The sequence below is a fragment of the Mirounga leonina genome, unplaced genomic scaffold (assembly GCF_011800145.1).
Source record: "Mirounga leonina isolate KUSES-001 unplaced genomic scaffold, KU_Mleo_1.0 Mir_127, whole genome shotgun sequence".
In the NCBI taxonomy this organism is placed as follows: domain Eukaryota; kingdom Metazoa; phylum Chordata; class Mammalia; order Carnivora; family Phocidae; genus Mirounga; species Mirounga leonina.
This window is the reverse complement of record NW_023270316.1, coordinates 76,712,507-76,725,706: the sequence shown is the minus strand read 5'-3', so window position 1 is coordinate 76,725,706 and position 13,200 is coordinate 76,712,507. Positions and strand designations below refer to the sequence as shown.

The following is a 13,200-nucleotide window of genomic DNA, read 5'->3' as shown; positions in this document are numbered from 1 at the left end:
TTCACAGACATATTCAGAACATTCCATCCCAAAGCAACAGAATACACATTCTTCTCTAGTGCCCATGGAACATTTTTCAGAATCGATCACATCCTAGGTCACAAATCAGGTCTCAACCGGTACCAAAAGATTGGGATCATTCCCTGCCTATTTTCAGACCACAATGCTTTGAAACTAGAACTCAATCCCAAGAGGAAAGTCGGAAAGAACTCAAATACATGGAGGCTAAAGAGCATCCTACTAAAGAATGAATGGGTCAACCAGGAAATTAAAGAAGAATTTAAAAAATTCATGGAAACCAATGAAAATGAAAACAACTGTTGAAAATCTTTGGGATACAGCAAAGGCAGTCCTAAGAGGAAAGTATATAGCAATACAAGCCTTTCTCAAGAAACAAGAAAAGTCTCAAGTACAAAACCTAACCCTACACCTAAAGGAGCTGGAGAAAGAACAGCAAATAAAGCCTAAACCCAGCAGGAGAAGAGAACTAATGAAGATCAGAGCAGAAATCAATGAAATAGAAACCAAAAGAACAGTAGAACAGATCAATGAAACTAGAAGCTGGGGGTGCCTGAGTGGCTCAGTCGGTTAAGTGTCTGCCTTTGGCTCAGGTCATGATCCCGGGGTCCTGGGATCGAGTCCCGCATTGGGCTCCTTGCTCCGCGGGAAGCCGGCTTCTCCCTCTCCCACTCCCCCTGCTTGTGTTCCCTCTCTGACTGTGTCTCTCTCTGTCAAAAAAATAAATAAAATCTTAAAAAAAAAAAAAAAAAACTAGGAGCTGGTACTTTGAAAGAATTAACAAGATTGATAACCCCCTGGCCAGACTTATCAAAAAGAAAAGAGAAATGACCCAAATCAACAAAATCATGAATAAAAGAGGAGAGATCACAACCAACACCAAAGAAATACAAACAATTGTAAAAACATATTATGAGCAACTATATGCCAGCAAATTAGATAATCTGGAAGAAATGGATGCATTCCTAGAGATGTATCAACTACCAAAACTGAACCAAGGAAGAATTAGAAAACCTGAACAGACCTATAACCACTAAGGAAATTGAAGCAGTCATCAAAAATCTCCCAACAAACAAAAGCCCAGGGCCAGATGGCTCCCCAAGGGAATTCTACCAAACATTTAAGGAAGAATTAATACCTATTCTTTTGAAACTGTTCCAAAAAATAGAAATGGAAGGAAAACTGCCAAACTCATTTTATGAGGCCAGCATTACCTTGATCCCCAAACCAGACAAAGACCCCATCAAAAAGGAGAATTACAGACCAATATCCTTGATGAACACGGATGCAAAAATTCTCACCAAAATACTAGCCAATAGGATCCAACAGTACATTAAAAGGATTATTCACCACGACCAAGTGGGATTTATCCCTGGGCGGCAAGGTTGGTTCAACATCTGCAAATAAATCAACGTGATACAATACATTAATAAAAGAAAGAACAAGAACCATACAATCCTCTCAATAGATGCAGAAAAAGCATTTGACAAAGTACAGCATCCTTTCTTGATCAAAACTCTTCAGAGTATAGGGATCGAGGCTACATGCCTCAATATCATAAAAGCCATCTATGAAAAACCCACAGAGAATATCATTCTCAATGGGGAAAAACTGAGAGCTTTCCCCCTAAGGTCAGGAACACGGCAGGGATGTCCACTATCACCACTGCTATTCAACATAGTATTGGAAGTCCTAGCCACAGCAATCAGACAACAAAAAGAAATCAAAGGCATCCAAATCGGCAAAGAAGAAGTCAAACTCTCACTCTTTGCCAATGATATGATACTTTATGTGGAAAACCCAAAAGACTCCCCCCCAAAACTGCTAGAACTCATACAGGAATTCAGTCAAGTGGCAGGATATAAAATGAATGCACAGAAATCAGTGGCATTCCTATACACCAACAACAAGACAGAAGAAAGAGAAATTAAGGAGTCAATCCCATTTACAATTGCACCCAAAACCGTAAGATACCTAGGAATAAATCTAACCAAAGAGGCAAAGAATCTGTAGTCAGAAAACTATAAAATACTCATGAAAGAAATTGAGGAAGACATAAAGAAATGGAAAAATGTTCCATGCTCATGGATTGGAAGAACAAATATTGTGAAGATGTCAATGCCACCGACAGCAATCTACACATTCAATGCAATCCCTGTCAAAATACTGTCCACTTTTTTCAAAGAAATGGAACAAATAATTCCAAAATTTGTATGGAACCAGAAAAGACCCCGAATAGCCAGAGGAATGTTGAGAAAGAAAAGCAAAGCTGGCAGCATCACAATTCCAGACTTCAAGCTCTATTACAAAGCTGTCATCATCAAGACAGTATGGTACTGGCACAAAAACAGACACATAGATCAGTGGAACAGAATAGAGAGCCCAGAAATGGACCCTCAACTGTATGGTCACCTAATCTTTGACAAAACAGGAAAGAATGTCCAGTGGAAAAAACAAAGTCTCTTCAACATATGGGGTTGGGAAAACTGGACAGCCACATTCAGAAGAATGAAACTGGACCAGTTCCTTACACCACATACAAAAACAGACTCAAAATGGTTGAAAAACCTAAATGTGAGACAGGAGCCCATCAAAATCCTAAAGGAGAACACAGGCAGCAACCTCTTCGACCTCAGCCACAGCAACTTCTTCCTAGAAACATCGCCCAAGGCAAGGGAAGCAAGGGCAAAAATGAACTATTGGGACTTCATCAAGATAAAAAGCTTTCGCACAGCAAAAGAAACAGTCAAGAAAACCAAAAGACAACCGACAGAATGGGAGAAGGTATTTGCAAATGACATATCAGGTAAGGGGCTAGTATCCAAAATCTATAAAGAACTTATCAAACTCAACACCCAAAGAACAAATGATCCAATCAAGAAATGGGCAGAAGACATGAACAGACATTTTTCCAGAGAAGACATCCAAATGGCCAACAGACACATGAGAAAGTGCTCAACATCGCTCGGCATCAGGGAAATCCAAATCAAAACCTCAGTAAGATACCACCTCACACCAGTCAGAATGGCTAAAATTAACAAGTCAGGAAACGACAGATGTTGGCAGGGATGCCGAGAAAGGGGAACCCTCCTACACTGTTGGTGGGAATGCAAGCTGGTGCAGCCACTCTGGAAAATAGTATGGAGGTTCCTCAAAAAGTTGAAAATAGAGCTACCCTCTGACCCAATTGCACTACTGGGTATTTACCCCAAAGATACAAATGTAGCGATCCGAAGGGGTACATGCACCCTGATGTTTATAGCAGCAATGTCCACAATAGCCAAACTGTGGAAAGAGCCAAGATGTCCATCGACAGATGAATGGATAAAGAAGATGTGGTGTATATATATACAATGGAATATTATACAGCCATCAAAAGGAATGAAATCTTGCCATTTGCAATGACATGGCTGGATCTGGAGGGTATTATGCTGAGCGAGATCAGTCAGTCAGAGAAAGACATGTATCATATGACCTCACTGATATGAAGAATTCTTAATTTCAGGAAACAAACTGAGGGTTGCTGGAGTGGTGAGGGGTGGGAGGGATGTTGTGGCTGTGTGATAGACATTGGGGAGGATATGTGCTATGGTGAGCGCTGTGAATTGTGTAAGACTGTTGAATCACAGACCTGTACCTCTGAAACAAATAATACGTTATACGTTAAAAAAAAGAACAAGATAGCAGGAAGGGAAAAATGAAGGGGGGGAATCGGAGGGGGAGACGAACCATGAGAGACTATGGACCCTGAGAAACAAACTGTGGGTTCCAGAGGGGAGGGGCGTGGGGGGATGGATTAGCCTGGTGATGGGTATTAAGGAGGGCACATACTGCATGGAGCACTGGGTGTTATACGCAAACAATGAATCATGGAACACTACATCAAAAACTAATGATGTAATGTATGGTGATTAACATAACATAATAAAAAAGAAAAGTGTTAGACCACAACTACTAAATCTTTTCTTAATGGATTCAGTATGTTCATAAGTCATAGAATGTTTTATTTAGTCTGTAACTCAGAGCACTCACTCCATCTATCTAGCCCCATTTGCTATCATTGTCCCTGGCAGGTAGATAGCTCAAGTAGTGTTTTTCAAATTCAATAGTTTTTTTTCAATTTTTTCATTCACTCATTCACTTCAGGCCCCTATTATGTGCCTATTATTTGTCAGTTACCCTATTTTAGGGACATAGCAATGAACAAGACTCACATAGAGTTTACATTCAAAGGAGGAGGAGTCAAAAAACAGGTGAATAATCAAAACAGATTCCCAGGACTGATGGGTATTAAGGAGGGCATGTACTGCATGGAGCACTGGGTGTTATATGAAAACAATGAATCATGGATCATTACATCAAAAACTAATGATGTATGGTGACTAACATAACATAATAAAATAAAATAAAATTAAAAAAAAAATAGAGGGAGTTAAGGACTACCCTCAAAATGGAATTGCTACTGGCTCTCCTGTAAGCCACAACAAAATTGTCTTAAATGGATATTAAGGTTTATCCCATTTTATGTAAGTGTGAAGAAAAGCTTTCTATGAAAGGTAGAATAATGACCTCCAAATATGTTCATGTCCTAATCCCTGGAAACTTATATGGTAAAAGGGATTTTGCAGTTGTGATTATGTTAAGGCCTTTGCGATGGAGGCATTGTCCTGGATTCCCCAGTGGGCCTGGTGTAATCACAAGGTCCTTAAAAAGGGCAAGCAGCAGGGTTAGAGTCAGAGAAGGAGCTGAAGCAACATAAATAGAGGCTGTAGCCAAGGAGTGTGGGCAGGCTCCGGAAGCTGGAAAAAAGAAGGAACAGATTTTCCTTAGACCCTCCAGAAGGAATACAAACCTGCCCACACTTTGATTTTTAGCCCCCAAAGACCCATTTTTGGACTTCTGACCTCCAAAACTGTAAGATAATAAAACTGTGTTGGTTTAAGCCACCAGATTTGTGATAATATGTTACACCAGCAATAGGAAACTCTATGTAGGAATAGAAATATGTAGCAGTTGGAAACCCTGTGTACACACATTCTTGGAAAGCTATTCTTACCCATCTGTAACGATGCTGTAAAGTAGTGCACTTGCTATAAATTCAGACTCCCTGGCCACCCTTCCAATCCAGTTGCAGTCTCTCAGCCTGTGCTTCACAGAAATTCTGGAGTTGCCACCATTATTACAGATAATGATAAGCACTTTGAAATAAGTATAATAGCCGGAGGCAATGGAAAGTGACCTGAGTGCCCAGAGAATACTTCTCTGAAGAAATGACATGTGAGCTGCCACTGAAAGCTAGGAAGGAAACAGCAGAGTGTTTCAGGTGGAGAGAATGCCCAGGACAGAGGTCCTGAGGTGAGTTAACCTGGTCGATTAAAGAGTAGATGGAGCATTGCGAGCAAAAGACAAAATGGTAGTAGTAGATGATGTTGAAGAAGTAAGCAAAGGCCATTCGTGGAGAATCTGGCAGGTGACAGAGGAGTTCAGATATTCTCAGTGTGGGGAAGAGCCATTAGAAGGTTTGAAAGAACAGAAAAAGAGCTAGCTTTAATTTTGCATATTTGGCTGCTGGGTAGAGCATGGTTTCTGTAAGGAAAGAAGGGAAACCTGTTTCACAGTAGTGCAGGTAAGAGAGTTTGTGGTGGCTTGAACTAGTGTGGGGGTAAGAGGAGTGGATACATTCGGGATACATTTTAAGGCAGAGCCGATAAGATATGAGAAATTTGAAGGGAAAGAAGAAGCAAGGATGATTCCTTGGACTTTGGAGCAACTGCATGCATGAGGTAGACTCTAATGTCAGGAAGACTGAGGAGCTCAAAGAAATGAGCAAATAAGTTATGCCAGTTATGACATCAGTAAGCATTTAGGTTTTGAATAATGTAGATTGTCCTGAGTATTTGAAAATCCTATGTGATGAATAGCACAGTTTTATATAATCAAATAGAACATAGGAAAATCCAATTGTTGAGTGGGAGAGAGATTTAAAGAATTATTTCAGACTGTGACTTATTTTAATAAGGACACTTCCAAACCATTTCTAAAAATAAACATAACACCTTTGCATAAAAAAATCCCAGAGGAAAATATTTTATGTTCTGATTCATCATTTTACTGCATTTACAATCAGGAAAGTCTTAATAATCTCTAATCTTCACTTTATAAATTAAAAACACTTTCTTCTTTCCACTGTTGTGAAGTGAAATAAAAAATAATTCTTTAAAATCTCCTCATAAAGTTGAAATTGTTATGAAAGCTCTTAGTCTAGTTTACATGAAACAATGAACACTTGTAAACATTTGTATGCATGTATACATTCTGATTGTTTTCGGAAGTAGGTTAATACTGGGGAAATTTATTATAGGCAAAAATTAGCGTGGTAGGTATCTTGAAGAGAACCTTTAATTCTGAGTAATTTAGCAACTGAAAAAAGATGTGATTTAATTATTTGACATAAAAACTAAATAATTGGATTCCATTTTTAGAAAGATACATAGGTATCAGCTTGATTTTCCTCCCACTGAATCTTATAAAAACTTGGTAAGTCGATTATTTTAGTTTGATGCTTCAATTCCAAGATTAACCCTGCAGAATTTTGAAAGTTGTCTGTATATATTAAATGTATTGATTAAAATCTGAAAATACGGTCACTGGATTTCAGATGAATTGGCAGTATCTAAACTATGTTGAATGATAGATTAAATATCACTCTGCTTGAAATAGTGACATGTTTCAAAGTAATATTCAGTTCTTTTTAAAACTCATCTTAATTCTGGAAATTTATTATTGGGGTAAAAAGTATTATCTTGTTGGACTTGTAGTAAATCAGTATTGACAAACAAATTCTCTGTTTCTGTCTCTGTGTCCCTCCCTCTCTCCCCCTCTCCCCCTCCTTCCTCCCCTCCCTCTCTCTCTATCTCTCCACACTCCATCTCTCCCTTTCTCTCTCTACTTCCCTGTCTCTGTGTCTCTCTGACCCTCCCTCTCTCCCTCACCCCCTCCCTCTCCCTTTTCCAACCCTCCCCCTACCCCTTGGCAGATGGTCCGTGAACAGTACACTACAACCACAGAAGGCACCCACATACAGAGGCCAGAGAACCAGTGTGTCTACAAAATTGGCATTTATGGCTGGAGAAAGCGTTGCCTCTACTTATTTGTTCTTCTTTTACTCATCATCCTCCTTGTGAATTTTGCTCTTACAATTTGGATTCTTAAAGTGATGTGGTTTTCCCCAGTAAGTAGCTTCCTTTCCTGGTAAGCATGTTCTTGTTCTGTTTGTTATATCACTTCATCCATATTGTATTGGTGGAAGCCTCTTTTAATGGAATTAATGTTTGTTTTCTGTCCAGATCAGAATTCTCAGTAGCAAAGTATGTATACATTTACTCTTTCTTAATTTCACTATGAACTATAGGGTGTTGGGTTTTTTGATTTTCTATTGCAATTTTTTATGTTATTCACTCCCTCTACGTGTGGGAAAATTGTATCACTCTTGAGTTCATGGTTGACTGAGTCAAAAGTGTGTAATGATTATTTAATCCATTATTATGTAAAATTCTATAAATCATGTTTTCTAATCCCATTAGTCCGTAAATACTAACCATCCAGGTGCTACTTCCTCATTCTTTTAAAAATTTCGTTTTAATATACAATAAATTCATGTCCACTCGACATTTAACAAAAGATTTGAGCAGATAAAACACTAGTAGTCCTAAGGAATTCATAGTCTATTTTAAACATCCTCATGTTTTCAAGATAGCTGGGTAATTTTATATGCTTTGATAATATTTTGTATACTTTTTGAAAAAACTATTCATTTAACATGAAAATGTCTTAATTTTGCTAGATAGTCATAGTGAGAAAAATACTGCAGTGAACATCACAGGTAGGTCAGTCTGTTCCTTACATGCATCTTGAAGGTGTGATACAGGCATGTGCTATATCCAGAACAATAGTTGTAGCAATCAGTCTGACATGGCTTCCTTTGATGAGCCTCCTTCACTTTCTATGCAGGGATTTCTTTCCTGCCGTTGTTCTACAGCCACTAGGCACATTATTTATTTTGCTGACATAAGTAAGTATTTACATTTTTCTGTATTCAAAGAGGTAAAATACCAATCCAATCAAAATATAGCTTAAAATGTGTTAATATATTTAATATATATTTAATATAAACACTTATAAGTTATATTTAAATACTATAAATACATAATACGTTTAAATTAGCCAAATATAAGTTGTGATTTCTTCTTTAAAATTTACAAAAACCATATTTTTACAGCATCACCATAGTATTTAGTTCCCTTGGCCATCTTTACTTAGCTAGCACAGCATATGGTATGCATGTGCTGTACATCACCTTCATTTTATCTCTAAATTTATTTTAATATTTTTTGGAGAGTGAACTGAGATTGAAGTCCTCAAATTATAAACTATGGGATCTCTCAGAGATGCCTCCTGACTAAAGGACCTGCACCCACCCACAGTGTGCCCCTCAGTTATGCAGAATGTAGAGAGAAATTGACTAAGAAAAAGACCCTTATAATGGCCCGGGAGAAAGAAGCCATCCCAGGGCCCTGCAGGTGCGGAGGATGGCCAAATATAAAAGTCCCTTGACATCAGGGACCATGAGTTCTATCAGTCACCTGGTCATCTTGGCACATGTTTGGCACTTGGTAAATATATCTTGAATGAATGCAGATGGGCATTATGTTAGAAGTGTATATGAATTAACTTTATAAACTATGTGAATGGGAAGTGATAGTATATTTTGTGCTCTTGTCTTGTATAGCACTGAAAACAAGTGTGGGATATTATAAATTTCAATTGCATTAAACTAAATTGTGCCAGCAGCTGAGTCCACTTCAGCTTAGGATAGCTACTCACAGAGACCAGCAAATGTTTTCCTGCCATTGCTGCCCCTGTCCAGAGCCTGCACTTTCTAGTGAGATAGAGTCAGCATGCATGGTGTCTCCTTCCACATTAGGGACCTGTTGTTAATTCAGGGTGCTTTAGTGCCCCTTTCAACAAAACTAGATGAACATACACTTATATTCATGGATCAAAAGGGAAGACCCACAAAAAGATTATTTTGCAGAAAGTGCCAACATTTGATCAAAAGATGATGGGTGGACTTTGGGTCATTCTTCTCAAAGTGAGATAATATAAATGATGTAATTCTCATATGTGTGTGAGCTTGATCCCTTGCTTTGGGAATGTCCCATACTTTATAAGGCTGGACGTTGTAAATTAATTTATGCTCTAATTTTTTCTGAGTTTGAAAGATCTCTCTCTATAGAAGAATTTAGTTTCATTTTTATTTTATTCATATATAAACCGGTATTCTTTCTTGAATGCATACATGCCAAGGAAGCAACATGACTATAAAGGAAGATTTCAAGAGCTTTGGTACTGAAATGATAAAGTCAGATAGGGCTCTCAACATTTGCAGGGAGCTAGAATTTTGAACATGTAACAGCTAGTATATAACTCTCTACCTAAATTATAATAACCTATCTATCTGGGCGCCTGGGTGGCTCAGTTGGTTAAGCGACTGCCTTCGGCTCAGGTCATGATCCTGGAGTCCTGAGATCGAGTCCCGCATTGGGCTCCCTGCTCGGCAGGGAGCCTGCTTCTCCCTCTGACCCTCCTGACCCTCCCCCCTCTCATGCTCTCTCTCTCTGTCTCTCTCTCAAATAAATAAATAAAATCTTTAAAAAAAAAATAAATAACCTATCTATCACCTAACAGTCATTAGGGTAGACTGAAAACCTTAATTTGCCAAGTTAGCAGAGTTTAGAAGACTTTCTCTGCTTAGATCCCCAACATAGAGTAATGTCAGGTTTATTAACTTCCACATACTATCATTTCAGTGCACTTGTCACCTCATCATACTTTAATATTTTACTATAGAAAACAGTAAAGCCAATCACCAGTAACATATCTTAAAATGCCAAGATCAAATTACAGGGGAAAACAAGTAAAAAATCACAAAAGGAAAACATAAGGATGCCAAAAAAGATGGAGACTTCAAACAGAGGTTAAATGTCGACAAGAGAACTAATCTGAATGCAATGAAACCAAGCCTTAAACAGCTTTGATGTGCCTGGCATGGATGGGTTCCAGAGACCCCAGATCTTGAGTAGCTCACCAGGGTAACTCCATTCTTAGAACTGCAACTTCATGTAACAGAATTTTACATAATTTCTATGTATGACATCTGTTGAATATAAAGTCATATTTAGGAAATCATAACAACTAATGCCAAACATAAAGGTTCTAGAATATTCTATGTTGGTCATCATAATAGCTAAATCCATTAGTCAGGAAGATGGACATTAAAAGAAATCAGTGCAGTAAAGTGGCTAATTCCCTTTTTCCCTTTTTATAGTTCCTTCTATAAAACTAATATACAATATTAGTTTTAGTTCTAGTGTTCATGGTTATAAAATGATATCCATGAGTCTTATCAGTAAATATGTTAAAACAAGGCATCTTTAATTTTTAATGACCCAGATTCTTTTTAAAAACCTTTATGGTTGTTTATTTACTTGCATATAATATATTTTAGTGCATTTAATGAATATAATTTTAACAAGATAAGATTAATGATTCCAAGCTAAAAAAAAAAAAAAAACACATTAATGCTGAAAGTTAAATTTCTTTAGATACTTTATTTGGAGGAAAAAGGGGTATGAGTAATCAAAGCAGAATTGTTAATACCGAATATCAGAATTAAACTTATAGTTCTCCTATAGTGGTTCTCAACACTCTCAGGAGCTCCCTGGGTGAAATCTGAAATTGGCCCTCAAACACAGAGGCAGGGAGAGACCAAGGGAAGAAGCAGGCTACTCCAGTAAACCTCATTACACATATCTCTTTACTGGTCTTACTAGCAAATATGTTGAATAGCATTACATTTCTAAAACGAAATTAATTCGAAAAGAAAAAATGACATGTAAACTACTGAAATTGAAATCATTTCTGTCTGTGTCAATCCCTGCTCATTTATTGAAGAGATCAAATTTAGCCAAAACAAATCACTTGTACTAGAATACTTTCCACTAGAATGTTTCAAAATTCCACAGATGTGAGTTTTAATAGATTGGGCAGGGGTTTTATTTAAAAATATTTTACTGCAGGGGCGCCTGGGTGGCTCAGTCGTTAAGCATCAGCCTTCGGCTCATGTCATGATCCCAGGGTCCTAGGATCGAGCCCCGCATCGGGCTCCCTATTTGGGGGGAAGCCAGCTTCTCCCTCTCCCACTCCCCCTTCTTGTGTTCCCTCTCTCACTGTCTCCTCTGTCAAATAAATAAATAAAATCTTTAAAAAAAATTTTTTTTATATTTTACTGCAGTAGAAAATGAAAGAAGAATTTCTATCATATGTTTAGCAACCGTTACAATAGTGTATTTTAAGATGACTCTGTTCTTAGATCAAAGTATGCTCAGCAACATACTTTGTCTCCGGGAATCGCTGAGAGACAGGCACAGGCAGGTGCCCCCAAGAGCTACCAAGGTCTTGGGGGATCTTGAGCTCAGTCTCTCCTTTGTTTGCTCGGCTCCCTCTGGGCTCCCTCTGGTTGTTTCCTCAGAAAAAGGCAGTGTGTTGTCAACTGCAGGGAGCCTCTAACAAAATCGGTCCTGACCCCAAAGGAATGAAGTCTCTGCTCACAGGAGAACAGCGTGTAAGAGTGAAGGCAGTGAAATTTTATCTGACCCATAGATGGCAGAAGAGATTTTCGCTTCTTTGCTGTACCTGTCTACCATGCTTGACACCTCCACTTAGCGATGTTTAGCCATTTGTCTTCTGCCTGCCTTTGCAGAGAACCATGCTGGTGGCCCGAGAGCAGGCTGGCAGCCTCGTGTGCTCCATCCTTGCCCTTGCCTAAGCCTGGCCCACATGGTCATCGCATTGTCAGTGATCTGATGTTGATTACTGATGCTGCCTCCCTCTCTTTGCCATCCATTTTTCACACCAATGGAAATTAGGATTGAAAGAAAAACATGACACGGTGGCATTTTAAAGCAGCACCTTGACATTTTCTCAAATTATTTCTATCTTTCTAAAAAGAATTATATTACATCAGTGCTTGCCAGTCTAAAAACCAAATTGAAATGTTTGATTTATGTCTTAGTCATAATAGAGTGGGATTGATCCAGAGGTCACAGACGGTAAGAATATGCACTAACTTAATGGCATTTTCTTTCTAAGAAGTCAAGATATTATTAAGCCTGAGTTGAGAGGAGGAAAATAAACCTCGAGCTATTCCAAGTACACAGGAATTTCATTATCCCTGGTATCAGGAGCAAAAATCCTATTATCACTGGTGTCTAGAGATACAAATCGCACCATAGTTTTAATTTCTATCTCAAGGATATTCCTTCAACTTTCTTTTTTATTAAAATTTTTCTGTAAATGATTTAAACATATTTTAACAATTGGGAAATAAGAAAGCAAAAGCACAGGGTCTCACAAGCTCTTGTCTTGCTGCGTAGTGATAGTCATCCCCTTAACCCGGATACGAGATTCACACTCCTGTCGTGGGGGTATTATAGCAAAGTAAATGTGCTCAAATATAAATGTATTTACTTGTTTCCCTTTTCCACCAATAATATAAAACTGATAATGTCTTTGGGTAACATAATTTTTTTCTCACGAATGCTAATGAAGATAATTTCTTGTAATTTATAAACCAACCTAATTTATTTGTTAAAGTGTTACTTGTTTAAAAAAACAAAAACTGACTTTTAGAGGGACTGTAAGACAGTGGAAAAGAACATTAGCTTAGGAGTCAGACTGGGTAAGAATCTTGGTTTTAGTTAAGATTAAGTTCAAGCTACGATTTTCTAATTGTGTACACACACACACAATGTACTGTTTGTGATTATTTATGTTACTTAGGCGCTCAGTTTAAAGTTGGCACAAAATTATGAACTCCTTTCACCAAAGTGTTCTTTATTCTGTGTTGAGCAAAAAATGAGAGTACTTGTCATCCTGTGAAACTTCTCCCTGTAAAAATACCAGGGAAAGTCAAACTGAGACAAAAATCATCACTCCCTTGGTCAAATATGGGTCTCTGCATGGATGCTGTAGTTGCTGTTAGCATAATGAGCAGGGAATTAAAACCATAACTAAATCAGTAACTAAAGCTGTTTGGTCACGAGTCACCATAGCTATATAGCC

At 38.1% G+C, this 13,200-nt stretch overlaps 1 protein-coding gene across 4 annotated transcripts in view; it reads left to right on the top strand.

The window, feature by feature from the left end:
• The window catches only part of SGCG (sarcoglycan gamma), a 127,876-nt gene that overhangs the window by 46,145 nt on the left and 68,531 nt on the right, over positions 1 to 13,200 (top strand). For all 4 annotated transcript variants that reach the window (XM_035003693.1, XM_035003695.1, XM_035003694.1 and 1 more), the window contains one exon: positions 7,055 to 7,249. In XM_035003693.1, coding sequence (XP_034859584.1) covers positions 7,055 to 7,249 — 195 coding nt within the window. The remainder of the gene's footprint in view (positions 1 to 7,054; positions 7,250 to 13,200) is intronic.